This window comes from Protomyctophum bolini (genome assembly GCF_963924005.1).
Source record: "Protomyctophum bolini genome assembly, chromosome: 3".
Lineage (NCBI taxonomy): Eukaryota > Metazoa > Chordata > Actinopteri > Myctophiformes > Myctophidae > Protomyctophum > Protomyctophum bolini.
In genome coordinates this window covers 30,737,113-30,764,558 of record NC_137864.1, presented here as the reverse complement: position 1 = coordinate 30,764,558, position 27,446 = coordinate 30,737,113, and the positions used below count along the sequence as shown (strand labels likewise).

The 27,446-nt window shown below is 42.1% G+C and overlaps 2 protein-coding genes across 2 annotated transcripts in view; one reads left to right on the top strand and one right to left on the bottom strand.

Moving 5' to 3' along the window:
* Nucleotides 1–219: 219 nt before the first annotated feature.
* aspscr1 (ASPSCR1 tether for SLC2A4, UBX domain containing) lies at nt 220–21,759 on the bottom strand. The gene is made up of 17 exons (XM_080760205.1): nt 21,621–21,759; nt 21,324–21,379; nt 17,327–17,441; nt 16,604–16,704; nt 15,163–15,220; nt 14,997–15,070; nt 13,075–13,684; nt 12,493–12,558; nt 11,701–11,843; nt 10,320–10,401; nt 10,041–10,107; nt 9,596–9,658; nt 8,364–8,416; nt 5,601–5,652; nt 5,170–5,239; nt 1,124–1,323; nt 220–461 (listed from the first exon to the last, which is right to left on the bottom strand). Exons 1-17 carry the CDS (start codon nt 21,708–21,710, stop codon nt 451–453), a joined length of 1,911 nt encoding a protein of 636 aa, XP_080616331.1. The 5' UTR covers nt 21,711–21,759; the 3' UTR covers nt 220–450.
* Nucleotides 21,760–27,044: 5,285 nt separating this feature from the next.
* Nucleotides 27,045–27,446, top strand: part of notum1b (notum, palmitoleoyl-protein carboxylesterase b) — a gene marked incomplete at its 3' end in the record, with an annotated part of 5,257 nt that continues 4,855 nt past the window's right edge. The window contains 1 exon segment of the mRNA XM_080758976.1: nt 27,045–27,446. This exon segment is cut by the window's right edge and continues 427 nt beyond it.

The window sequence follows — 27,446 nt, the reverse complement described above, 5'->3', positions numbered from 1 at the left end:
ACCTTACCTCAACATTTAAATTAAGTACAGTACTTGTAGTAAATGTACTTAGTTACTTTCCACCACGGCATAAAGCAAACTTACATTATGTATTTTTAGACACTATTTAAACAACTGTACAAACTTACACAAATAAAATGGTAAAAATCTTTTTACCACCGGCACCTCCTGTGAACTCTCAACTTGTGGGAATAAATCCACAAAACAACTTCCATGGTAATGGTAATGGAAATGCATTTATTCAATCATTAAATCAATAAGTGCAGGCTTGTTCCGTAATGGACTAAGTTCTCTGCAATCATAAAGTTGAGCCTGGAATTATAGTGCAGTACAGTATGTGGGATTGAAGCAGAAGCCAGGTTAAGTGCAGCACTACAGTCTCGAAAGCACACCATGTCCCTCACGGGTAGTGGTAGAAGTCGGTCTTCCCAGTGACGGGCGGTGGTGTCCTTACTTCTTACCTGTTGAGGACATGACAGCAGTTTACAACATTTAGGGATTTAGAAGGGGTCCTTGACGTGAAGTGTCTTTTCCTCTCAATACCAGTGAGTGACGACAGTGGGTTACTAGACCGTGACGCGGCGTGACGGAGGTGCGCCGCCTCAAGCGAACTTGTGCCACGAGACACCACAGAGCGAACTAAAACGAGCGAGTTGTCGTGTTGAGCGTTGTGAAGTTCGCTTGAGCCGACTCAGCGCTGTCCGAGTGTGTGTGTGTGTGTGTGTGTGTGTGTTCTCCGCTATGATCTCCACACATGGAGTCTATAACATAAGCATCAGGCTCTTTCTTTAACTTCTCTCATGAAAGAGAAAACAAAGGCTTTCAAGAGACACAGGACTTTGACACAGAGACTGTCCCTGGCAGCAGCGACAGAGAAAGACACAGCGAGACAGGAATAGAAAAGGGAAAAGAAGGCAGAGAAAGAATGTGATATCGTAGTGATATTCTAAATCAAATCACAAAGTCTCTCTGACCACATGACTAGATGTTCTATGATGTGGCCCAGAGAGGCTCTCTAGCTGGGCCGCAGATGGAGGGTCTGTGTCTGAGGAAGTGTATGCTTGTGTATGAAGGAATGTGTATTTATGGGGATAAAGATATTATCACCAGTATTCATTCTCACCTGGTAGTTTCAGCCATTTCGGTACATTGCCAGTGTCAGTTCTGCTGGGTTTGGGCTCCTGGTTGTGTGCGGAGGGGGGGTCCACATCTTCATCGTGTCTGGGACCACTGTTCGCCACCACGACATCTGTAGGAGGGAGGCTGGGCTTTTCACGGACCAGGCTGGAGGGCTGGGTGGGCACTGAGGACCTGGGTATACAGCTGAGAACGAGGGAGATGATTCAAATACAAATACAAATATTTTTATTTTGATTTAACCTTTATTTAACCAGTAAAAATCACATTGAGACTGCGTCTCTTTTACAAGTGGGAACTGGCCAAGAGGCAGAAATAAAAATTACACTTCAATACAACATCATCAAAGTTACATTTTGAACCAGCAACTACAACATCCTTACACCTTAAAATACCTATACATAAATACAACAAGTCACCTGTCCTACTTTTTTCTTTTTAGTAGCAGGGCAAAATACACCATACAGTATACACAAATATACACAAACTCCACGAAATTAGCCGATATAATAGATATATAGGCATGAAAATAAGCTAGAACATATCCCGACATGTGCAAGTGTTGGATTGTACATCAAAGATGATCCTTTTGAAAGTTCTCAAAGGAACTTTCAAAGCCAGTTTTATTCTGGACTGTAGGTCATTCCACGACCAAGGGCCAAAGAAGGCCAGACATTTTTTGCCCCCCCTCAGATTTAAATGCTGGCACTACACACCGCAGCCAAGCATTTGACCTGAGGTTTAGGCCGTTTTGGACCAGGTCGAATTTAGATATAATATAAGACGGCAAGTCACCCAGAATGGCTTTATAAATGAAAATGTGCCAATGTTGAAGCCTGCGAGCTGCCAATGAAAACCAACCGACTGCAGCATACAGCGTGCAGTGATGTGTTCTGAAAGGTGCATTTGTTATGAATCTTAGTGCCGCATGGTACAAGGTGAATATGAAGATTAAATGTTACATGGTAAGAGTGTGTGGGGGTGTATGCGTGTGAGTGTGTGTGTGTGTGTGTGTGAGTGTGTGTGTATGTACGCTCACATAATGTTTGCATTTTATTATTATCCTGTCTGTGTGTGATCTCCTACAATCATAGCATTTATCTACTGTTTTTACTTTTTATTTACCGAGTTGGCAACACATATTGTAATGTTCGATTGTTTGTCTTTTTGCTTTCTGTATGTCCTTGTCTATTTCCGTTCATTAAAAATGAATAGAATTTAAGATTTTTTTTTTTACATGGTCCAGGTTGCTTGTCTGAGCTTGAAATTAACTTTTTGAGCACTTGTCCTTCGGACAAGTACATTTCCCATTCACTTGTCCGGGCACAAAAGTCACACACAAATGCATTTTAAATCAACTAACTGTAAGTTGGTTTTGGTGAATACATGTTTGAATATTAGATGAATATTCTCAGTTTACAAGTTAATAGCCATAGAATGTCTAATCTTAAATACATTTCATGTATTCCAAATACAGTCAGCCATAGATGGGTCCTATCCACGCACACGTTAGCAGTCTGACCTTGTTAGTATTTAAACTTGTACTACTGCATATGCACTACCCAATAATTAATTAAAGTAAAATATCATCACATTTTCATGAGAAAAATCTGGACTGAAAATATGAAAACTTCCTTTGGAAACAGTTGATGTTTGAGAAGCACGAACAATTGACAGGTTTCGGGTTGTCATTGGTGTGGGGAAATGCTAACCTGACGCTGCCAGATGAGGGCGGTATTACGGAAACATATTCCCCAACACAACACTCATCTGGGATCTCTGACGGAGTTGAGCCCTGAGTCAGATCTGCTTCGTACCGAACCAATCAGCGTGAGCTAAAGGCGGGATGCGGATGTGACGGTATATAGACACGTCGATATGATTGGTTGTGTTTGCACGCCCACACGGTGATAGACAGACGCTCCCATCCAATCATCTACCATGTATCTTGAAAAAAAGGAACAGCCCCGTCATCGAATTTGCTTCCGCGATCCCAGATCCAAATAAGCTGTGAAACAAATTTGTGTAGCAAGCTTTTTGGATCTGGCAGCGTCAGGTTAGGGAAATGCATCACCACTTGCCAATTGTGTGCCCCACACATTTGTGCTTCCTAAAAGGAAGTTTTGATATTTTCAGACTTTCAGTTCTGCACTCATTCCGGGCCCCTTGCCGGAAAGAATGTTGTTTCATGGCAGCTCGTGGAAAAGTGGAGATAATTTACTAAATACACGTTTTCTGCCAGAACTTTCAAATGGATATAAAACACGTCCCCAAAACCACTCCAAGTCTTAGGAATTAATTATTGGGTGAGTGCACACGCAGTGCTGAAGTTGAAATGCCGATGTAGTCAGTCTGCTAACCGTGTGCGGATAGGACAGATCTATTTGCTGAATAGGGCATCGGTTTTTTAATTCATATTATGGATTTGATTTTAAGACTTGTTTAAACTGTTCATATAATCATCGAGCTATAAGATTGATCGCTCATTTAGCACAAAGAAAGACGTGATGATGGCCAGTTGCCGTTTAAAAGAAAGAAAGAAACAAGCCACAGAATAACACAAGGATCGGGTTTCCTAAAACGGAATGGCGGACAACAATATTTGAAAGATGATTATTAGGAAAGCCAGACAATATTGTTGGCTGCTAGGAGCGTCACAGAAAAAGTGAGAGAAGATGTACCACTTGTACTGTACATTTTTAATGCACTTGTCCGGAAAGATTTATAAGTTGTGGCGGCCAGGACGATTTGCTTTTGTTCTCCAATCACAGTTCTTGTATAAGGCGATCTAAAATCCCCCTATGGGGATTCCAATGCAAATAAAAAGTACATGAACCTGTGGACTTAGCACCCTCTACCAATATTGACGACAAACGTAGGTGCTCTATATTATTTGGATAAACCCCTCCATTTCCCTTCAGGTAGCGAAAATCAGCTATAGCTAATGTGAGCATCGTATACCAACATATTTTCATGAGGCCAGTGTAATGCGCGAAATAAGCAAAGAAGAGCCTCATCCGCCCGACCCGGAAGTGATTGTCCTCCATAGCTGTAGTCTAGCCTCACTCTAGGCTGTGTATCAACATGCGGTGGATTAATTTTCTTAGTGCGAGCACAGATTAATATTTTATAAAAATACAAATATGAAGTGTTGTGATGTCAGAACAGGCCAGCTCCATATATGGCGATATAGGGGTGATCTGGCCCAGAAACGGACTCGAAACCGGGCACTGCACTCCCTGTGATGGTGTGGAATGCGTGTGTCGAATTTGAATTCGGTGAGACGAACGGTTCTCGAGTTACGTGGATTACAGACGTATCTTTAGATTGTCTGGAAAAGTATGTGCATGTACTGTATGCATGTGTGTGTGTGTGTGTGTGTGTGTGTGTCAGACTAAACAAGGGTGCATGGGGCACCTGCTGTTTAAGCTGAACCTCAAAGAGATTCCACTGAGAACAGCATTGACATGGAAAGAACATAAGCCCTGGCTACTGTGGAATACAAGCATGCACAATACTCCATGCATGTGAGCTACATTAGTACAGCATACAGTGGTATCTATTGTAGAAATCCCTCTATATGCACATAGGAAATGAACAGCTAGTGCAGGGTTCCCCAATTAGCGGCCCGCGGGCCATCTGTGGCCCACGGGAAAAAGAAAAAAAAAAGAAAAAAAAAGGTTTGGTCTGGCATGGCACCGCTCAGTTGTGATTGACCAACCACACTCACTCCGGAGTAGTGAGGGACAAACCAGGGCCCAGTATGCAAATATGGGGCGGGTTTATCCCCAGAGGCATTCTATTTTTTTTATCCGCCCCATGGAAATGCAGGTTCCACACAGAGATTCCAGACCAATATATATGCAGTGATATTAATCTGGCCATGCCAGGCTAGTAGAAACCGTCAACCTATGCGTCTGTGGCTCAGGTAAAGGATCTGACTGTATTAAGTAGCGCATATTGAAAATAAAGGTGTGTCACCGTGTGTGTGTGTGTGTGTGTGTGTGTGTGTGTGTAGTACATGTATTGTACCTGGCAATGGACTCATTGGCTTGCAGAGCAGAGACCTGGGACTCTACAACAGCACTCTGTAAGTAACGATCTGTGGAGAACAGATGCACACAACACACACAAGCACACAACAATTTCACACACACACACACACACACAATCAATTCATATTTTATTATATGATACATACCGAAGAGTATGTGCACATTTGTGTATAATTTATAGTCCAATATGTGCGGCTAGGCAATATACTGATATATTACCTTCTAGATGTGAGGCAACATAGCTACCGATTGCGCCTAATATATTCTCATTGTTATCTGACTGATTTTTATTACGAAAAATATCAGTGTAAATATTTTGTGAAAGGACCTATAGTCATCACCACAATATCAATATTGAGGTATTGTCAAAAACACATTACCCCCCCTAGTATGTATGAAAGCACAAACCTTTTAGAACATCAGTGCCAAAATACACCAGTGCACCAGGGAACAGGTTGGCCTATAGACAGTGAAGAGAGAGATAGAGCCCAGAACAGATGAAAGGCCAACACATTATTCAGGATCAGGATATAAAACAACAGTTTGAAAAGGCAAATGCATATTGAATAAATATGTATCCACAACACTGCCATGATGTTGTTGTTTGAGCTGTTCCAAGACACTCGCGTCAAAACCACTGTTTGCACAGTAGTGCACAATATGTTAATTTAGTGGCATGTATGAGCATCTTTCATGTTGAGAAATGGAGGCGTAAACTTAGACGGGACCTTTGATATGTAAAAGATTAATACATAAATAAAAGTAGATCTCGTTGTCTCCTTAGGAAGCAGCACACACAAACACATGGAGTGTTGTTACACAACACAACCAAAAAGACACGTTCATATCCAAGAGGGTGATTTATTGCTCAGGGATTTAAACCGGCAAACCGCTTCTCTTTGAAGCTCAAACCACGAAATGAGCACCAATCAAACTGTGTTAGTGAAAAACACTTTCACCCCCTGAAGCACAAAACTCCTTAACGATAATGGCCTTAATGGTTCCAATTGGCGGTGAAGGTGGATACCTTACAATTACCAGGGAGAGAAACAGACAGACACAGGCAGGGCTACAAGTCTGCCTCTGATTGTCCAAGGTTCAGAACAAGTAAACGGACACCTTCATACTCAGTCCAAAATAACGCAATTTGGAACTGAATAATATTTTCAGTTGAAAAGCTTTGATGAGCAACATGCTGTAAAACAAAGTATAAATAGGCGTATGACTTAGACGGCAACGCATGTAGACTACCCCCCAAACCCCCCCCACACACACACACACACACACACAGCCTCGTCTCCTCTAACTTGCTTGCTAAAATGGGACAGGGTGGCCTAATTGCTATTATTACAGTCCTTTGAGCAGAAAACTGCTACGTTACAGAGGAACAACACACATTCCACCCATTCACAGTGAGAGAGACAGATAGGCATGCAGGCAGGCAGGCAGGCAGGCAGGCAGACAGACTGACAGACAAGACACACAGGCAGTCATACAAGACAAACGGAGCAAAGCAAATATGCGTTAACTCAGATTTATACATCGTTGCACGCCGGTGTTGCACACCGAGATCTGGAAGCTCAATGCTTTGCATCTTGTGAGTTTGTAGATCTAATATTTTCATTGTGTGACACAGCATGGAACCAATTATACATTATATAATTATTGTTGTTCCCTGCATTACAGGGAACAGACCATTTACCCAGCCATCCATCACTGTGTGTGTGTGTGTGTGTGTGTGTGTGTGTGTGTGTGTGTGTGTGTGTGTGTGGCGATGCCTGTGTAGAGGTGGGTGAGTGTGTACATGCATGTATGAAAGCCAGTCAGCGAGAGCAGTGTAGATCCTGATGGAGAGCGGGAGAGAAGAGAAGATGGATGAGGGAGGGACGGACAGGGAGAAGAGTCTATGTGTGTGTGTGTGTGTGTGTGTGGGGGGGGGGGGGGGGGGGGCGGACACGAGGAAGAGAGGAGAGAAAGATGAGGGAGTAAGGGGAGGAGGAGGGGGGGGCTGGTATCAAAGGGATTGTGGGTTGGGAAACATTCCTTTCCTGTCATGACACAAACTGATTAAAGTGTGTGTGTGAGAGAGAGAGAGAGAGAGAGAGAGAGAGAGAGAGAGAGAGAGAGAGAGAGAGAGAGAGAGAGAGAGAGAAGTTAAATTCGTTCATGTGGTTAAGTGACACAAAGTGTGTGAGATAGATGTTACAGCATGTGTCTTTTAGTTCAAAACAGAAAGTGAGTGTGTGATGCGTTTGTGATCAGACGCTTTTAAGTCCTTAATACAGAAAGACAGAGTGGGGTGGGGGGGGGAGAGAGAGAGGGGTTGGGGCTGGGGTACAGAGGAGGGGGAATTAAACAGCCAACATGGAGTACATCTTTCACACAAGAAGCACTGAAGAGAAAACAAAGAGACAAAAAGAAGGAGAGGGGTAGAGAGAAACGGACAAAGCGACAACACCACAGCAAGGGAGGGAGAGGAAAAAATACAGAGAGCTGTGTTGTTATTCAAATGGTCCATATTCTTATTCCCTGGACACACACACAGTACAGTATCTGTGTAGACACATCAACCACAAGAGAGAAGAAGAAACTCTGGGAGTTTCTCACATTCTCCTAACATTTAGATTGTTACAAATACAATAACTAATACAGCATCAACCCTGCCGCATGGTCCGCATGGTCCGCACGTGTGTGTGTGTGTGTGTGTGTGTCATTTGTACACTGTACAATAAAGTTTTAATGTAACTATGTAAAAATTGATCCGTAGGAGTTGAATTAATACTGCAGTGTAGTTGTGGAGATGTATGAGCTTCAGAACTTCCAAATTACTTGCTTTGTGCTCCGTTCCATTTATCACGAACTAACAAAAACAACATTTTGGTGACACACTGACCGATCATCTCGGACTATCAAAATGCACACATTAACCACTAAAACATCACAAAAAATATATAGAGCAAATACATACAAGGCAAAAATACAGATCTACAAGACAGCAACGCATTGCAGTGCGACGCGTTGTGAGCTTGTAGCTGGCTATTTACACTATTCGTCATACGATGAAAGGTATAGGGCTTCAGTGATTAAAGAACAGTTCCTTATGTTGGTACCGTAGATGACTCAGTGATTGCCAGAGTGGCTAAAAGGATGAGAGACAAGGAGGACTCCTACCTGGAACATTGTGGCCGATGGATCATCCAGGATAGTTTTAGGAGGAACGATAACTGTAAAGACAATGTTTTTCACTCATTACAAATGTATAATTGACCGTCTAACATCAACTGGCTGAGTCAGTAATGCCTTTCATCTTTCCTCAAAACAGAGGTGAAATCTTCCTTTATACATCGCCATCGTAAAACTGATCTGAAGCGTTAATATTCTAAATGAGATGCATGATGAAGTCAGAAATTGGGACAGAACATCACCGTTATGATCAATCTGCACAGAGGCAGCGTAGATTGAGAGTAAACTAGATAAAGTGCCCCTCGGGCACAGGTCTCCACCAGGGCAGGTCAAGTTGTGGCCTCCTGGTGGCCAATGTGAAAAGGGTGCCATTTCTTCTTGGATTGGATCATTTGAGGCATTTTGTTCCAAAAATGTGTTTTGCAAAAATCCACCCGTTGGTGGCGCTATAACAGGCCAATGTGAAAAGCCAATTAGGATGGAATATGAAATATCGGACAGATCCGTCTTGAACACATGACAATGAAAATAGTGTGTAACGATTTGCGGGATTTTTGGACAGAATCTGGATTCTGGGGGAGTAATATTAAAAAATGTGTTTTTCAAAATTCGGCCTCCTGGTGGCACTATAACAGGCCGTTGATGAAAAAGGTTCATCGTTGGCATCCAGGGAGTGTGCGTGCAAAATTTGGCACCGACTGGGTTAACGGTGCCGGAGATTAGCCTTTAACAGACGGACAGACACAAACACACACGGACGGAGGGCAAAACATACTCTCTCCCCATGCCTTCGGCCTGGTGGCGACAATAAGGAAGTTTATGGCTGCGTGCGCAGCAAAACAGCTCTGGGAGCACTGAGCAAGGCAAAATTTTAGCGATCCCGTTTTATATCATTATAAAAGACCTTAAGACGTGTCAACACGTCTGAGGCACACCACGGGTTTCTTTGATAGGACATATGGACACATCTTTAGCATCATAAGTGTTACGGTAATGTACCAATGGACTGGATGAAGGCTAGCTGTCATCATCGATGGATGATGGTCCATCGATCATGACAGATAGCCTTCAATATGGTTTTACTTTGAGACCATCGAAATTGGAAAGCATTTTCAACTCTTCCAGTAGATATTTTGTCCACTGGACTTCTAATCTGTACTTAAACTGCTGTGCCGTCTCTGGCACCTGAATTTAAGTTTTACAATGAAACAAGGACTTACACAGGTAAAAACACAGCTGGGGGTCCTCCAGGTGACTCTTCACAAAATTCCTCAGGGTAGAAACTACACACAAACACAAACACACACAGTATCAAACCACTGAATAAACACATCAAACTCATTCTGTGGTCCATAGATGATTTGTCAATTGGAATTTCCCTAATTGTTCCTAACCCCGGTAGTTTAGTCTGTATTATGTCTGAGGCAGGTAAGAGTATAATCTATTGAATTACAGAGCTGGGTCCCTGTCTAACAATCTGTGGCTGAACCACAGCTAGATTTATCATCGTAGCCATTCCTGTGGCTAGCCATATGAAAATATCATCAGACTGAGTACATGCATAGATAGACACATCACACACCTGAAATCTCCACACATACACATACAATTATACGCTATGTACACACATGCTACACATTGACAATCACACAGAGACACACCTACCCGTCTCCAGAGGTCTGAAGAATCCCTGTAGAACATGTCTGTCTGGGAACTGAACCCTCACAACTACCTGGAAATACACGTTGCCGAAAGTGGTTTAAACTTTATACCACATTCCCAGGCTTTATTTGCGCTGGTTGAGGAAGAGTAATAAAAGGACAGAGATGATATGATAAGCTTGAACTATTTGGTCAAAATTAACAAATGTTACTGGTGAGCTGAAATCTGTAAAGAAACTAGATAATGGCATCATCATTAAGCTGCTTTATGACTGTTACTCACTTTAGGATATCTTTCCATCTTCTCCCTCATCTGGGCTTCTCTTAAATTTTTTGTCATCAGAGGAGTTTCCTCCAACACTCGCCTAGACACAAGAGAAAGAGCGATATACCTATAACATCACATTCTTATGTATAGCATGACGCTTATAGTTGGCATTCATGAGTTTTCATGATACTGTAGTTGGCATTTGGCTGGATGTTCAGAAAAAACAAAAAAAAACAACAATGATCCTCCAGAAAGAGACAGACAAACGGCAAGACAGAAAGTGAGAAAAGACTGTGCTGGAAGGAAGGGCAGAGAAAGTAACTGAAATGGAGAATATGCTGTTAAGTTTGTGTGCATGTGCAAATTGTGCATGCATACAGTATGTGTGAGAGAGAGATAACTGGTGCATCTGTCTAACAGAGACAGATAACTGTGGTCACTATAATTCCACCCCTGGTGATTCCAGTGGTTTGCACGGTAGCAACATTGCCGTGAGGCAGCCAGTGAGGATGACGAGAAAAACGAGCAGAGGATTAGAAAGAGAAGTGTGTTTGTGTCTGTGGTTGGAAGTTAAAGATACAGTATACACACACGGACCTGGTAATTACCCCCTCCCTGTATGGAATGCATGGTTCTGTGGTATTGATTCTGGTCCGTTTGAAGATTTGTTTTTGTATTTAGTTTAACATTTCAGCTACATGGGACAGAACTGGACCTCTAAGAGAAACGGGAAGCAGAAAGTAGGATAACTGAGGGATTTCACAAAACCTGTGGTACTTTTATGAATTTACGCATCGATTTGAATTCCAACAATCCAATTACATCGATAATTGTAAACAGCCAGAATCAATAGTAAGAATCAACATAATAATGATCTAAATTGTTTTCCAGTGCAAATAATCAATTCGATACTAAGAAATTGTGCATTGTACTTAGCTATGCCATGGCTAACATTAATTTGGTCAAAGAGTTTCTTCTGTCTGTATTTCTTTTTTTAATATGCGTTTTAGGTACAAGCCAAGTCATCTTGTAGATCTACTCAGTGTTGCCTAGAAATGACATCAATAACATCATAAAATCTGCCTCTTGATGAAGTTTGAAAGAGACAGTACAGTCATTAACCAACACCAGTGTCACAATGGAGCAAACAGTCAGAAACAGACACACAGGGGAGAAAACATAATCTTTTTCCAGCCTAGTGGATATAATGACCATGACCTGGTATATTTAAGACAACTGCAACAGAAAACAGTGGGGGGTTTTTCATTGGATATTTCTGATGTTGGCAGAGAGCAGTGGAGGCTCCGGTGGGACTGGATCCTGGGCTAACAGGATTAGCGTGTGGGGTCTAAACTTACAATGCATACCATCACTATGCAGTTGGGCACAGACTCACCTCTCACTCTTCAGCTGGGCAAAGCGCTTGCGCACATCATCCACAGTCACTTCAAAGAACTCTTCGGGCAGGTCCTGGTGGTTTTTGCCATGGGGATGATCGGTGGAGTCCAAGTGATAGACTAGGGGTTCCCTCTCCACTGGCTAGAGGTGGAATGAGAGAGAGTGAGAGAAAGACAAAGAGAGGGGGAAATGTCTTAATTTTAGTTGTCTCAGTGGTGAGTTTTAAATTTAATTTAAATCTCAATAAGCCACTGGCTACGGTCAGTAGTAATACAGAATAGTGTAATTACACTTCTCTTGGGGTGTCTGGTGGCTCAGCCAGTGCATAGTCTTTCAAATAAAAATGTATACTTCTGTTCAAATATAGAGGTCTTTGTCCATCATGTGCTACGAATGACACACAGCTGTAGTCATTCTGGTACAACCAATCTTTGGAGGTGACTTTCCAAGTGATGGGATGGTTTTGCCAAACACTTAGGGCTCCATTTTCGTTTGAGCATTCTAAATACACTATTTGGGGAAACACCTCCGCTACTGTTACATTATGCATACTGTAGGTGTGGTTTGGGCGTTACAATAATTAAACCAATCACCGTGCCACATGCCATTGCCTTTAAGAGATCCCTTATCCGTTATGCCCAGTTCTATATTGCTTCATAGCCTTACAGTCTATAGCCCATGGCATGGAAGAGTGATGCGTTGCTGCCTTGAAATCTCACTTGTGCTGTGCTGTGCTGCCCCCCCCCCATGACGGATGCACAATTATATTGCCCATGTCTGACTACTTTACCTCTAGAAACTCTAGAAAGCCTTCTTTCTGGCTCGTGTCCTCTTCCTGATTGGAGAGGGCAGGATGCTGAACACAAAAATACAAAAGACAGTTTTACATTCTTCCTTCAAATATACATTTGTGTGAGAATTCATAACATTGTTTATATATCACTCCAATTATCATCCATCTCCCCCCGCACCTCTACCCTCCCTTCTTCCATCCGTCCAACTTAATCCCATCTACAGTATATTCATCCAGATGGGAATAAATCACATAGCATTAAGTCAGGTATACTAAACATCAACAATCACCCATCTACTAGTGGATTGGATAATAATCCATCCGGGTGTGTATTTAGCCACGGACATCCATGTAAAAAGATTTAGCAGCCACCATAAGAGTGTTGTAACTTATTTCAAAATTCTCTCTCAAAAATAAAAGAAAGAAAAATAGTTCACAACGACTTGTGGTGTGAACACGTTACGAGTGTGTAGCAGATCGGAAATTTATATGAACTAATTTAGCTGGGGAGCCCCTTCAAAGAGCACCGAGACCCAGAGATCACTGATGTATGTATCTTCAAGGCAGTAGAGCTCTCACCTTGACAGTAGAACAGCTGGGTTTGGCCTTCTTGGCTTTGGGAGGCCCAACTGACACACCCAGGGCTGGCGGAGATGAGAGTGAAGATGATGGACATGCTGCTGCTCCCCCTCCCCCCGGACCACCCAGACGCTGACCCCCCCCAGAGAAGGGGACAAAGGTGGGAGGAGGGACAGAGGAAGACGAGGAGGAAGAGACAGGATGGTCAGTGGAATTCAAGCCTGAAGGACCGGCTAGCTCTCCATCATCCAACTGTATGGGCGGGGCCTTAGGCAGCATGGGCAGGGCCTTAGGCATTATGGGAGGGGCCTTAGGCAGAACGTCAGTCTGGGGGCCAGGGCCCACTTCCTGCTTCACAGGAACGTCAGGAAGTGTGTTGGTGGCATTAGAGGCGGGGCTTGGATCCGTCAGGGTCTCAACTGGACTGTCAGGTCTGAGACATTTGACTGGCACCTCTACCTCTGATGGCTGAGGGCGTGAGGTGGCAGGATCGAGGGAGGGGCTAGGTGGAGTTTCCTTAGCAACAGGCTTGGTTGATGTAGGAGCACTTTCCATGAAATCGCCGCCATCATCCTCCTCTTCAGGGCCTTTTTTCTTTTTGACTAAAAACCTTAAAAAGCAGGGAAAGGAGCATCACATAAAAACATATAAAGCATTATATAAGATACACAAATAGCATTGATGAACAGCAACAGAAACTTTATTGTGATTAAGCGTATGACAGTAGCACAGTATTACCATCAGCGTAGTTGGGATGTGTGCCATTAGATATCCTGGTTTGTTACCCAACCGTTTTTGCTGGTTAACTGTGGTTATAGTTATAATATAAAATAGAATGATTAACTTCATTGGTGCCGCTAGGTGGCAGCATAAGCACACCTAAGGAATGCCACCGTCCGCTCTAACTCTATGATCCTTGCTTCCTTACCGGGTTATTCAGGGAGGTGGGGGCTTTTGTTTTGAGCACAGTGATCAGTCATTAGCTCAGACCCCTTAGATATCATTACAACCAGTTACATGTGCTCAGCGATGCGATACAAACTCACAAATTATTTACGATCGTCGGATGCGTGACGGTTCACCATGGACAGCTCGAACCTTTTGAGATGCAGCGCTTTGAAAATCCTGTTATAACGGAGGCTCAATGGAGCTGGATTTAAAAATCCCATAGCTGGTGAGGATGGATGATCTCCATACTAACTGAAGCAATGCTAAAAGGTAAATTGACGGTCGCTGCTTTCATATATGGAGTATACGGACATACGCGTAGTTAGCACCTTTAGGTACCGACAGCCTAGCTATGTTTATAAACTTAGATAGCAGCGAAAAAGTTAAAAACATATAATTCTTTTACACAGCTTGGTTGAATGCTTGATTCTGATTGGTCAATCGCTGAATTCAGCAGTGTGTTATTTCTTGATAATGACCGCTCCGCTCTATAACAGACTGCTAATCAAAGCCTCAGAGCACCTGCTGCTGGATTTAATGCTGTAACATGTACACAAACACACCATGTCACTTACTAAACATTGCTCTCAAGAATGTTTCTGAAAACATTTGAAGAAAGAAGTAGACGATGCAGTAACCAAAAATGTAGTCCATTTGATCAACTCACTTCCTTGTTTTCCGAAGCGACTGCAGCTGGGCAGACGGACAGCAAAACACTTATGGAATACTTTCAAATAATTACCGTAAGCAAGGATTGTTACTTTTGGGTCAATGAAATAAGTGGGATAATGTATGACGCTGCAGCCTTCAGAATGATTAAACACCTCAACTTTGTCTTCGTTTAAACATCCTGTCCGTCATTCTTTTTCAACAACTACCACCGCATTATACATTATTCCTTGCATAAATCACAATATTGCACGCAAGATATTAGATTGTTACATTTATCCGGAGGATGGAACTTAGGATGGTACCTGATGATGGCACTCCCTCCTGTTAGTCCCAGAGACTTCAAAGTGGCCGTTTTCAACGCCTCCTCCCCACTTACCTACACACACACACACACACACAATGACGAAGACTCAGGTGAATTTCTATCTCAACATTTGAAATGTGAGATTAAAAAGGAGAATATTGTACCTCGTCTCTCATGTAAACACAGACAGGAGTGGTTCCTGATCCACACAGCTCCGACACACTGTGGAATGACAGAGAGATTTAGGGAGACAGGAAGGGAAGAGGAGAGGATGGATGAGGATATGAAGGAAGAGGAAAATGGTAGAAAGAACTACTGGTTTAGAAGGCATATGTACAATCGGCCTCTGGTCTTACGGTTAGGCTTCCTTTATGTCACATAACTTTTGGTTAAACTCTGATTTATGATAATGTTTGTGCTTTAGAGTAGACACCCTTTTCCTGACCAACTCATGGCTGGATCAAAGATCAAAATTAAATCTCACCGGAGCACTCGATCTCGCCTCCATATATCCTCTCCCTATAAGGTTTCCTACTGCCACTCACAAAAAAAGTGTACTGTTTCGGTATTAAACGAAACAGCCTGACAGCCTGACCCAATAAAACATAAATGTTTTATTGGGTCAGGCTGGGAAATCAAAGTCTCTGTTTTTCTCTCACTCCGTTTAACATTTTTTCCCAGAGTGAGTATTCCAGATGGGAGGGGCTGATATTCGTTTCGGAGAAGTGGAAGCTTCCCTGGCACAGTGATGTCATTAAATAGAGACACACAGACAAAAACGACAGCTGGAAACATACTACCCCAGCCAAACTGTACCACAAAGGAGACCAGCTGTGTGTGCTTGCGCGCCTCCCTTGTAGAACAGGGCACGCAGCGAGATTCAAATGAATAATAATTAGTCAGGGTTCCCACACATGTTTACCAATACATTTCCAGAATATATATATATTAACACAAATTCCAGGCCAATATAACAATCATTCAGCGCAATAATGACGCTCTTACGCTTATGTACAATGCCCAAAGACAGGCAGTATAGCAAAAATAAAGCATAGAATGGTATAATTCCATTCCAAATGTTGTGGCAAATTCTTTGCTACACCACCTATCCTAGGTCATAGGATCATGCTGCAGCACGCTGTGAGCTTGTTGATCTGTTCTTTTTGTCAGGTCCTGTACACATTAGGCTGCAATCACACAAAAAATGACTTATGTTACAAATATTTGGATATATCCAAATATTTTTTCCAAGACATTTGATAAATTCCAGGACCCTTGATGAATTCCAAACCTTTCCCACAACTGGACAATGATATTTTCTCATTTCAAAATATTTCCAGGAATTTCATGACCGTGGGAACCCTGTACAGTGCAATTACAGCGTCCAAGTGTCTGCATATGACACGAGTCATTGATGCTTTCCATCTGTCAAGGCCTTTATGCCTAAACAGTATCCAGAATTGCAGATACTTGCTACATGGGGAATCAGATACACGTGAAATAAGACACACATGTGTACGAACAGATGCACACACAAGCAGACAAAGGAAAAAACACACACACACACACACACACACACACACACACACACACACACACCCCTACCTGGTCTGGGGGAAGTGTGTGAGCAGGTCCCAGAGATTCTGTCCACAGGAAAATGAGCCCTGCAACCGAGAGCCGTCCTCCAACTGGAGAGCTATGCGCACCTGGACAACACACAAACATAAGCATTCTTGTTTTCACAGCCTAGGACAGTGATTAGTAAGCATAGTTCTATACAGCTTAGTAAACAAACATAGTACAAGACACTAGATAAAGTAGATAAATGGATGATTCATTGGCATGTTCAGCTCTAATTTGGTTGCTGTACCGTAGGCTTTAAAAGAAAATTGCACCCATGGTATAGTGTTGCAACTTGCAGACAAACGGGCAATGGCATCACCTGTATTAGAGACACATCATGCTCACCCACACCCTCTCTAATGAAACTACCTGCTAAGACACCCCCCCCCCACACACACCCCCCCCCAAAGATACATGTAGGTCTATGCCAAAACCAAATACAAACAGAATCCATTTTACCAGCACTTTGCCACTATATAACAGTGTCCAAGAAATAATAGCAGGCTCAAATTAGCTGGAGAATTTTAAAACATGTGGGAACAACTACGGTAATATAAACTAGTCTATCTGAGACTTCACAGCATCCATGGTTTAGCCACTTAAACAGCATTTTTTTTGTAAGTACAATTTAAAATAGGCTATTTAGGTAAAATAGGTACACCAGGTTGGTGTCTGCATAAGTGTGCACAAACATATCAAACCCACCTGGCTATCAGCAGGAGTCTGTTTCCTGGTAGTTGCAACAATCTCCAAATTGGCATTGTTTGGCAGACTGGCATACCTCCACTGTAATGTTAGGTCCAGAACATTCCTCTGAAATCTGCCATGGGTACAGAGAAGTGTGTATATGACAAAATGTGTGTTCCGGAGGGGTATGGAATAATGGACTGAGAGCAGAGACAATGGGGCAGTAAACATGGCGACAGGTCACATGAATGACCACACAGATGGTTGCCAACTGCTCACGCAGATGATTCTGACATGGTAATAGTGAGTATTTCTTATTTCTTATAAAAATAAACAATATAGAGACAAAAGCAGATGTGGACATGTTATTGCTGCTATAATATCAGAGGAATCATAAACAAATGTTACCCTTATGTACCCATACACAAGCACAAACAGTAAAAAAATAAAAAAAAAAAAAAAAAAAAAAAACCTTGAACACAGATGTCTGGACATTATACCAGTTAGTATCTAGTAAATTGCATACAGTCATGCAATATTTCCAAATCCGCTCTAGACCCAGCAAACTGCAAAGCAAATTGATCCCAGTCTACCTTTTATACCTCTTGGTCCGAATGAGTTACCTGCCTGTGTGTACTGTGTATCTGTATTGACTGATTCTGTTTGTAAAACTGCATGGTGGTATTTTTCACCATGCCGACTATTTCCCCAAGAATCTGTGCAGTTCAGAAAAGAAATGTATTCAGCACCCTATACTTTAACAAGATTGGTGTAAATAAATTACTGAATCTAATGCTACTGTTGGAAGGAGCATAGATGTTTGCTGCAAACAAAAAACATCAGCACCAGGTCCTATGCAGTGGCGTTTCCAGGAATTACATTTTGGGCAGGCAAGATGTGTTAATTGTCGTCTCCCCGCACACAATCGTAGCACTAAAGGTTTTCATATACCTGCCAGACGAGTAGGATACAAAGACTGAAAGGCATGCATTTACATTCCAATTGGTGATTGGGGGTCTTGCTCTAATGCAACGGCCAATCAGCTGTCCACTAATAGTTCTCAGGTCTTGTTTTTGTCATCTCTTTTTTCTCATTGTATGGATTTTGGCCTGGCAGAAATGGATTTTGGACGGGCGGACGACTGTCCTCGCCTTATTGTTGATACACCTCTGGTCCTATGCATTCTGAATTTAGACTATCAGTAAACGTAAAATGCTGATATTCTATACATTGCATGCATTCCATAAATGTACTGTAATTCTGCAAACTGTTAATAAATATTTCAATCAATCAATAGGGGTGCAACAGTGTGATGCCCCACACATATACACACAGTATGTGTAGTGGTTAGGGAGTGCCTGCCTAATAGGCGAGCCTGGGTGGGGCATTCCATCTTGATTGCTCACTGGAGAGCACCTGGGCCCAGTGGCTCCAGAGAGCTATAAAAGCCATGTCCCTGCCATTCTTTTGTTTTTTAATTTTTATCCCACGATTTTGTAACCCATTTATCACCCCTGTGTCAATTATCTAATGTGATCCTGGGCTTTACACACCCTCCGCCAACCGTTTCCCCATATATGGGGGACATAGGGAGAGCAACGGACTTGAACTCATGATTCCTTCATGCCCGAGTGTCCAAGGCTGCGTCCGAAATCATTCCCTATGCCCCATATAGTGCACTACTTTGAGGTTCCGCCATTTTGTTATAGTGTCCGAATATGTAGTGAGCATTTTTGCACCCTAACGTAGTGGACTGAAGTATCCCACAATGCACCGGGAATTGTAGGGAGCATCCGATGGTCACTACAAAAACACAGCGAAGCAAATCTGCCCCATAATGCATTGCGCAAGCTCGCTCTTGAGCGCACATGCACGCGTTTGCGCACGTGCGCTGCTTCTGCATGCATGCGCTCATTGCCCTCCAACTCAGAAGAGGCAGAAGTTGAACCAGCGAAAGAAATCAACACAAATGTACTTTTTAAACTTTCGTTTTCCCCTCTTTTCTTCCCTGGCGGATCTCGAAGCTACAGATCTCGAGACAAATGATCTGTGCATTTATTTGAAATTGTTTTATTTTATTTATAATAAATCTACTCGTTTGCAATAGTATTACTAATCTGATTCATTGTATCACCCAGGCCCAGCGCATGACGTTAGGAGAGCAATCAGTTGCTTGCTGTAGAATATATTTGTGAGATTCTTTATCACAAACGTAGGCTAAATACATGCATGTGAGACACATATTGTGTCCGAACATATGTTTTATTAATATTCATTCATTCCTGCCATGAATATGCTATCTAACATTATTTCATTGAATTGCGATAAATGCATTAAAACTTCATTGTGTAGGCAGTCATTTATTGGACTGCTGTTTCTGTTAACACCAAACGTCCGTATTGTGAGCAGAGCTTGTAGATCGGCTACTTTTGGTAATTCTTTACCAAAAGTACCCAAGTAAAAGTATACAAGCTCACAACACGGACGTCGCGCGTTGCTTAGATCGGCGATTTTTGCCGTATCCCCCCCGCCCCAGGATTAGCGGGGGTTCATGTGGTTAAGATTAAATCATGCTGCTGATATTTTCATATATTGTCAAGGTTGTGCACTGTTTTCCCATAACAATGGGCCTATGATTATTATCAATAAATTAATATTAGACTATATCCATTATCCTAAATAACCTTTTTATCATAGATATATAGGCCTAAATGCCTGCAAACATATTTTCATTAACCTATTTAAAAATAACTTTACAAACTGTCCTTGCAGGGAGGTGACAGCCAGACTTATTTGATACAGTCTGTTCCTAGCGGAAATTCAGCAGCAGCGTTTTGATTGGTTTCTTGTAGTCAGTTGAATCTTCATATCCAAATGAGTGAAACGGCCGGGATGATTTGTTTATTTTTCAAACAGTTCTTTATGAGGCGATCTGAAAAAACCTAATGGGGATTTCATGCAAATAAAAAGTACATGAACCCGCGGAACTACAGCGCCCTCTATCGATATTGACGTCAGAGTCGGTGCTCCCCATACAGGGAGTATTGTCCGAAATCATCACTATAGAGTCCACTAGAATCTGGATCCCCGTATGGGGGATAGGGAGTAGGGAACAACCCTAGCAATTCGGACGCAGCCCAAGTTGCTCTTTTACACCTGACAGGGGGGAGTTTCCCTGGTTGGACGTAGGCTAGCGCGTGGAAGGAACACGTTATTCCAACCACGTCCAGTTCCTTTCCCCTCCATCATGCACCCCGGCTGGCCAGGGGGAGGCAGTCCCTGCCATTCATAATGAGAGATCCAGACCCGACATCTGTGCCTCCACTGCCTGCTTGTCCTCCATGCCTTTTGTTTATTATTATGTTTGAGTTATTCTTTCCATCCACACATGCACCACACCATGTTTCACACATCCACACTTAAACCACTTATTACTGACTCCACACCTCATGATCCTTATTGCCTTATATTATGTTGCTTTCAGTTCTCCAGTCATTCTTTAGTTCTTGTCAACCTAGGCCTAATTTATAATAAATACATGTTCAACATTTTACTCTGTCTCCTACCTCCGATGTTTGCCATAGCCTGAGCCAGCTATGACAACAGTTAACTCGTTTAAATCTATTATAAAAAAAAACAATTGATAATTTAATAAAATAACCGATTAATAATAACCATACCAACCATAATGTATACAGAAAGAGTGCGCATCTAAACATTGTGGGCACCTCAATGTTAATTTGACATTCAAAAAAATAATATATATATATATATATATATATATATATAAAGTACCCTTCAACTTCTTTGTGCCTATCTAGCCACAGGTTTTGTAGCATTTATTAGGAATTAAAATAAACATTAAAACGCACAATAGAAAATAATCGATAGTTGCAGCCCTACTGAAATGTATGGATTATCAGCTATTCTAATGAATACAAGACTTGTATGATGAATCTGTGTCAGTGAATGACGAGCTAGCTACAGTTGTTGAAAACGAATGGCTACGACTTACTTCAAACCGTGATCGTCAGCATTAAATCCGTGTTTCTTGCAGACGTCCTCGAGCACCTATGAGAAGCACACGTATGCAAATTGTTATTACGTTACTTACACACTACACAGGAACCTTATAGTATTAATCAGAAGGAGACTACAGACTTTAGAAACTGACCAGTCATTAGCTAACGTCAGCTAAGCTAACTATAGGCACTTGGTTATTTTTCAAATTCGGAAATAAACTGAATGCTCTAACGCCTCTATCCAATCCTGGTCAGAAAAGTAGATATAACCGTCTTAAACATAAACTTACCTTTAATAAAACTGTGTTCGGCGACACTTTAATAGTCTGTCTTCTTCCATTTGGAGTGAGAACTGTCACAGCTGTACTGCTGGCTGCCATTGTGGTGTGACGTCCCTCTGTGTTTATTTGAATCAACTTTATTGAGACAATAATCCAACAACCGCTACAACAACGTGCATCCATGCTGCACACCAGCCCACACTGTATAGTGGAGACAGATTGTTTTTTGATTGATTGATTGAAATATTTATTAACAGTTTGCAGAATTACAGTACATTTCAAGCACAACTCAAGACAAAGACTGTTAACTGTGAGACCCAATAAAGCAACACTTTACAAGAGGGTCCACCTTGTTCAAATCATCAAAAGATTTAAGAGACGTACAAATAGACACTTCTATAGAGGGTATGCGCATGCTTAAAGTGAATGGCACAAGCAACATGCAAAGTGAGTTTAACATTGTTTAACGTTGTTTAATGCAATCAAATAGGACTTTTCGTATGGGCTGTCAAGGCCAGAAAGTAGTTTTTTGCCACTCAGTAGGCATTCCTGCATAACTTCCGGGTTTGATGATGATGTCACGCACATACCCTCTATAGCCAAAAAGAACAGAACAGGAATTTATCAAAAAAGGGAAAAGAAACATATACAGTGAGGGGAAAAAGGGGTGGGTGGTGGGGGGGGTCAGATTTTTTACGGGGGCCAGTTTCGAATTGCAGCCTTCCGTAGTTGCCCTTTGAGAGCGGTTTTGAAGGAGTCAAGGGATTCACATGTCTTAATGACTGTTGGTAGGGCGTTCCACATTTTGGTGGCATAGGAGGGAAAATAATTTAGTTCCTTGTTTGTGCCGAATCTGGGTTGCACATGGTTTGTTAAATTGTTGCACTCCCTCTGGTGTTGTGGGTGTGGACTTCGTTAACATTATTTAGACAGGTAGCCTACATGGGTATCTTGGTGGTGTATCAAATCTTGTGGACCAGTAGCCTACGTCCAGACCCATTGCAAGATGTTGTACTCTGTCACCGACCCTAAGCCATTCCAGTCTGTCAAAGTGGACAGGGGTCAAAGGGGTCAAAGTGGTGCTGTTGTTAGACTGTTATTATTATTATTATGGTGCTGCAAAAGTCCTGCAACTTAATTTCCATGGAGAGAAATAAGTTGGTGTGTGTGCGCGAACACACACACACACACACACACACACACACACACACACACACACACACACACACACACACACACACACACAGTTAACTCTGTCTCAGTTCCAGGGGGAAATTGCCAGCATCTGAATAAACAAGAAACAAACAGACAAACAAAAGTCAACCCTCTTGAAAATGTATTTTCTGCATATAGAGCAAAAAAAACACTTAATGGCCTGCCTTTAATTTTCCAAACACGAGGACCAGCTTCTAATTGTCTTCTATTGTCTTGGCATTCTTTTTCTTAATAGTCGGGGATCCACAGGCCCAAAAGCTCTTGAAAATGGGTTGAACCTGTGATGTCATGCTATACTTTTGTTTGGTGTTTTTTCTATTAATTTGGTCATTAAGGTCCATAGAATAAGAGGGCTGCTCTGCCGGAAACATCGCGAAAAAAAGTTATGGCCATTTTAGTATAATGAAGCCTTTATTTTTTTGCCCATTTTCGCCTATTGTAAAAAACTAGGTTTCTTTTCTTAAAGTGCTCAGTAGGTTGTGTAGGCTGTCAATAAATTATTCCCAGATACACAGAACACATATGTGAACAACACCAAGTCCAGAAATACACTCACAAAGCCTTTCCAAATGATTTATAGCCATTTTTGGTACCAAAAATTCATCCGTTTTTTGCATTTTTCCCAATACTTTCATCTTTACTTCAATAGTAATCAACTTTGCCATGGGTTATGACATCAGCCAATGTCTCATTCTTTTCATCAATCTTTATAGTCATTCCACATTTTTTTAAATTAAAATCAACCCTAAATTAAAGGAACTGTGGTGACTTTATTACCCTAATGCTCAAAATTCCCAGAGCCTTTTTTTTCTTGAAAACAACTGTACCCCCACAAAATAAAAGTGTAACACAACAAATTCAAAACAACACAAGTATTTTTTTTATTATTATAAAATAAACAGATGTGCACAGCTGATTCTTTATGTTAGTTGAAATATCACACCTAGTGTGAAGTGAGCTGTGCTATTTATGAATACTAATATATATTGTCTCTGTTGTGATCATAGTGATGAAATTGCTATCCTTGATCTTGATTGGCGTACATACATGCTAAACGTCCCATGACGCTTGGAGCTATACTCCTTCCAGAAGCACAGCTCAAAAAAGGAAATTAAACATTGTCTGAATAAAATAATGTCTAATATCACGAAAATGAAAATTATCAGGAAAATGAAAACGACTAACTAATCAACTCACTCACTGTCACTGTCTTCGAGTGTGAGTTCAACTCGTGAACATCTTTTGGGGTCCCCAGTGCAGAGACAGGCAATGACATACTTGACACCGGCTCTTGCACAGGAGCATCCTCTGGCACACTTGCTTTTCTTGCAGTGGCAATATTTGGTGCGCTTGTATTGTGCGGGTTTTGCATCCTTCAGCATCATTGTTGCCACCAGCTTACCATTGACAAGCTCTCTGCCAAAGTTGGTTGCCACAGGGTAGGTTGGCTGAGACATGTGTGCCCTCTTACATACAACCAACTGATGCAGGGCTCTGAGAAGGTGTAATTTGAAGGCATCTTCAGTAGGTGGAAGGCAACGCATGTCTCCTTTGATGTTGCCAAAAAGATGGGCTCGCAGTGTATCCAAGTTACCACTGAAGTCACTCCTCTCATACAGTGAAGCCATGTATCATCTAGCCGCTGTCCCGACATCTTGTGTAACATCCAGACTTTCCCCAGAGTCACCATTTTGGCACAGAGGCAGAAGGTCTTTCAGGTGATCTACGGCAGCTTTGTAGGCACGTCTTTTTCCTCTTCTGTAAAGATAGCTCACTGTGTCACATCCAGTCAGTATGTAGGTGCTGAGGAGTATGGATGAAAGATCGGAAGCTTCAACATCATACTTCACTGCCAGGGCATCCACAATTGCATGAGCAGGTAGGTAGATATCCATCTTCTTTACCCATAGCTCCTGTAGGCCATCCATGTGTGTGATGTAATATGCACATCATGATCACATCTGTGTCAGTAGCCACAACTACAGCCCGTTCGTGGTGCAGATGTTCTACTGAGTATGCAATGTGGGCAAACATCCTAGTATCTGCCTCCTCATGCTTCTCACAGTTCTGGAAGTTCTGGAAGCTCAACCTGGCAATCTGCTGATAACAGAACAGTGCGACTAGGATCACGGAGCCAGATCCATCCCTTGACCAAGGTTATGCCATGCGAAAAGGGAATAAGGCTGACTACTTGGCTGCAATCAAGACATCCCTTGGCAGTTCATGGTGTGAAGTGGACAGATTGCCACCATTCGACAAGCCTGTTGTAATGGTGGTTGATGCCATGGCATTCATCCAGCGTCAACAACATCTTGGTTGCAGCACCTTCCATGAACTGCAAGAAAAATACCTGAAGCAGCTCCTTAGTGGTATCCCAGACAACTGTGACTGCATCCACTTTGTTGGTGATCGATATGATGTCTCCAGCAAGATGAAGGAGTACAAGCCACATGATAGTCTTGCCTTACCTGAATGGAAAGGCTTTGTTCAAAATCCACTGAATAAAGAAAACCTGTTGAACTATATGGGAGAAGCATGGGCTGCTCAGCACAAATCACTTCCTGCTGGATGCACACTTATTCTGGGTGGACTTTTCCATGATCCTAGTCGCACTGTTCTGTTATCAGCAGATTGTCAGGTTGAGCTTCCAGAACTGTCCTGTGAGAAGCATGAGGAGGCAGATACCAGGATGTTTGCCCACATTGCATACTCAGTAGAACATCTGCACCACGAACGGGCTGTAGTTGTGGCTACTGACACAGATGTGATCATGATGTGCATATATTACATCACACACATGGATGGCCTACAAGAGCTATGGGTAAAGAAGATGGATATCTACCTACCTGCTCATGCAATTGTGGATGCCCTGCCAGTGAAGTATGATGTTGAAGCTTCCGATCTTTCATCCATACTCCTCAGCACCTACATACTGACTGGATGTGACACAGTGGGCTATCTTTACAGAAGAGGAAAAAGACGTGCCTACAAAGCTGCCGTTGATCACCTGAAAGACCTTCTGCCTCTGTGCCAATACGGTGACTCTGGGGAAAGTCTGGATGTTACACAAGATGTCGTGACAGCGGCTAGACGATACATGGCTTCACTGTATGAGAGTGTGTGCCAGAGGATGCTCCTGTGCAAGAGCCGGTGTCAAGTATGTCATTGCCTGTCTCTGCACTGGGGACCCCAAAAGATGTTCACGAGTTGAACTCACACTCGAAGACAGTGACAGTGAGTGAGTTGATTAGTTAGTTGTTTTCATTTTCCTGATCATTTTCGTGATATTAGACATAATCTTTATTTTATTCAGACAATGTTTAATTTCCTTTTTTGAGCTGTGCTCCTGCTATCATAAATAGCACAGCTCACTTCACACTAGGTGTGATATTTCAACTAACAAAGAATCAGCTGTGCACAAAGAATGACACATTGGCTGATGTCATAACCCATGGCAAAGTTGATTACTATTGAAGTAAAGATGAAAGTATTGGGAAAAATGCAAAAAACGGATGAATTTTTGGTACCAAAAATGGCTATAAATCATTTGGAAAGGCTTTGTGAGTGTATTTCTGGACTTGGTGTTGTTCACATATGTGTTCTGTGTATCTGGGAATAATTTATTGACAGCCTACACAACCTACTGAGCACTTTAAGAAAAGAAACCTAGTTTTTTACAATAGGCGAAAATGGGCAAAAAAATAAAGGCTTCATTATACTAAAATGGCCATAACTTTTTTTCGCGATGTTTCCGGCAGAGCAGCCCTCTTATTCTATGGACCTTAATGACCAAATTAATAGAAAAAACACAAAAAAAAGTATAGCATGACATCACAGGTCCTCTCAAATTTCCGGTGACTGGATCCCCGACTATAAAACAAGATTTGGAAATTGAACCCTGATCTTGGTCGAAAATTATGCAGAAAAACTTTGTGTGAGATATTGTGGGACATTTTAATTAATTAGGTCTCTTATTTCAACCAAACCCTAAATTGGTCATGGTCATAATAATCGTGACAACAGATCAAAGGGGCCAAGACGCCAAGTGCATTGAGTTGAAATGAGTTTTGAAACGAAACGAGGCAGTGCCAACCAGGTCCGTTTCATCATGTTTCGTTTGTAAGTGACGCCCAGCCGGTGGTGATAACGATTGGCCTGAAAGCAGTGAACTGAGGGAAGGGGGTCGGGTGGCGGTGGGGGTTAGAATAAAATCCCCATTCCTCGTCCCCTGTTCACATGCAGACCCGGAGCGGAGGAGTTTGTGCCAATCGGCCGCGATCTGTTTTTGGTCTGACTTGAAGTCTTTACCATCATACCATGTTTGATCTAAAAACATTTGGAAAGAAATTGCTCGAATGGACGAATAAGTAAGGGAGATAACAGGGGTTGGACCCAGGCGTATCAAATAATCACATGCTCATTTCATTTAGCTCGAAAACGTTGTACGGAATTAGGATTTATAGTGCGCAACGCGCGTAATCTTTGGTTACATTTGTGGCCATATAACTGCCAAGGCACCATGGAAAATCTAAAACCGAATAGATTAATCACATATTTTACGATACATTCTTTCCAAGAGATGACATCGCCTTGTCGAAGAACTTTTAAGATTTTTAGTGA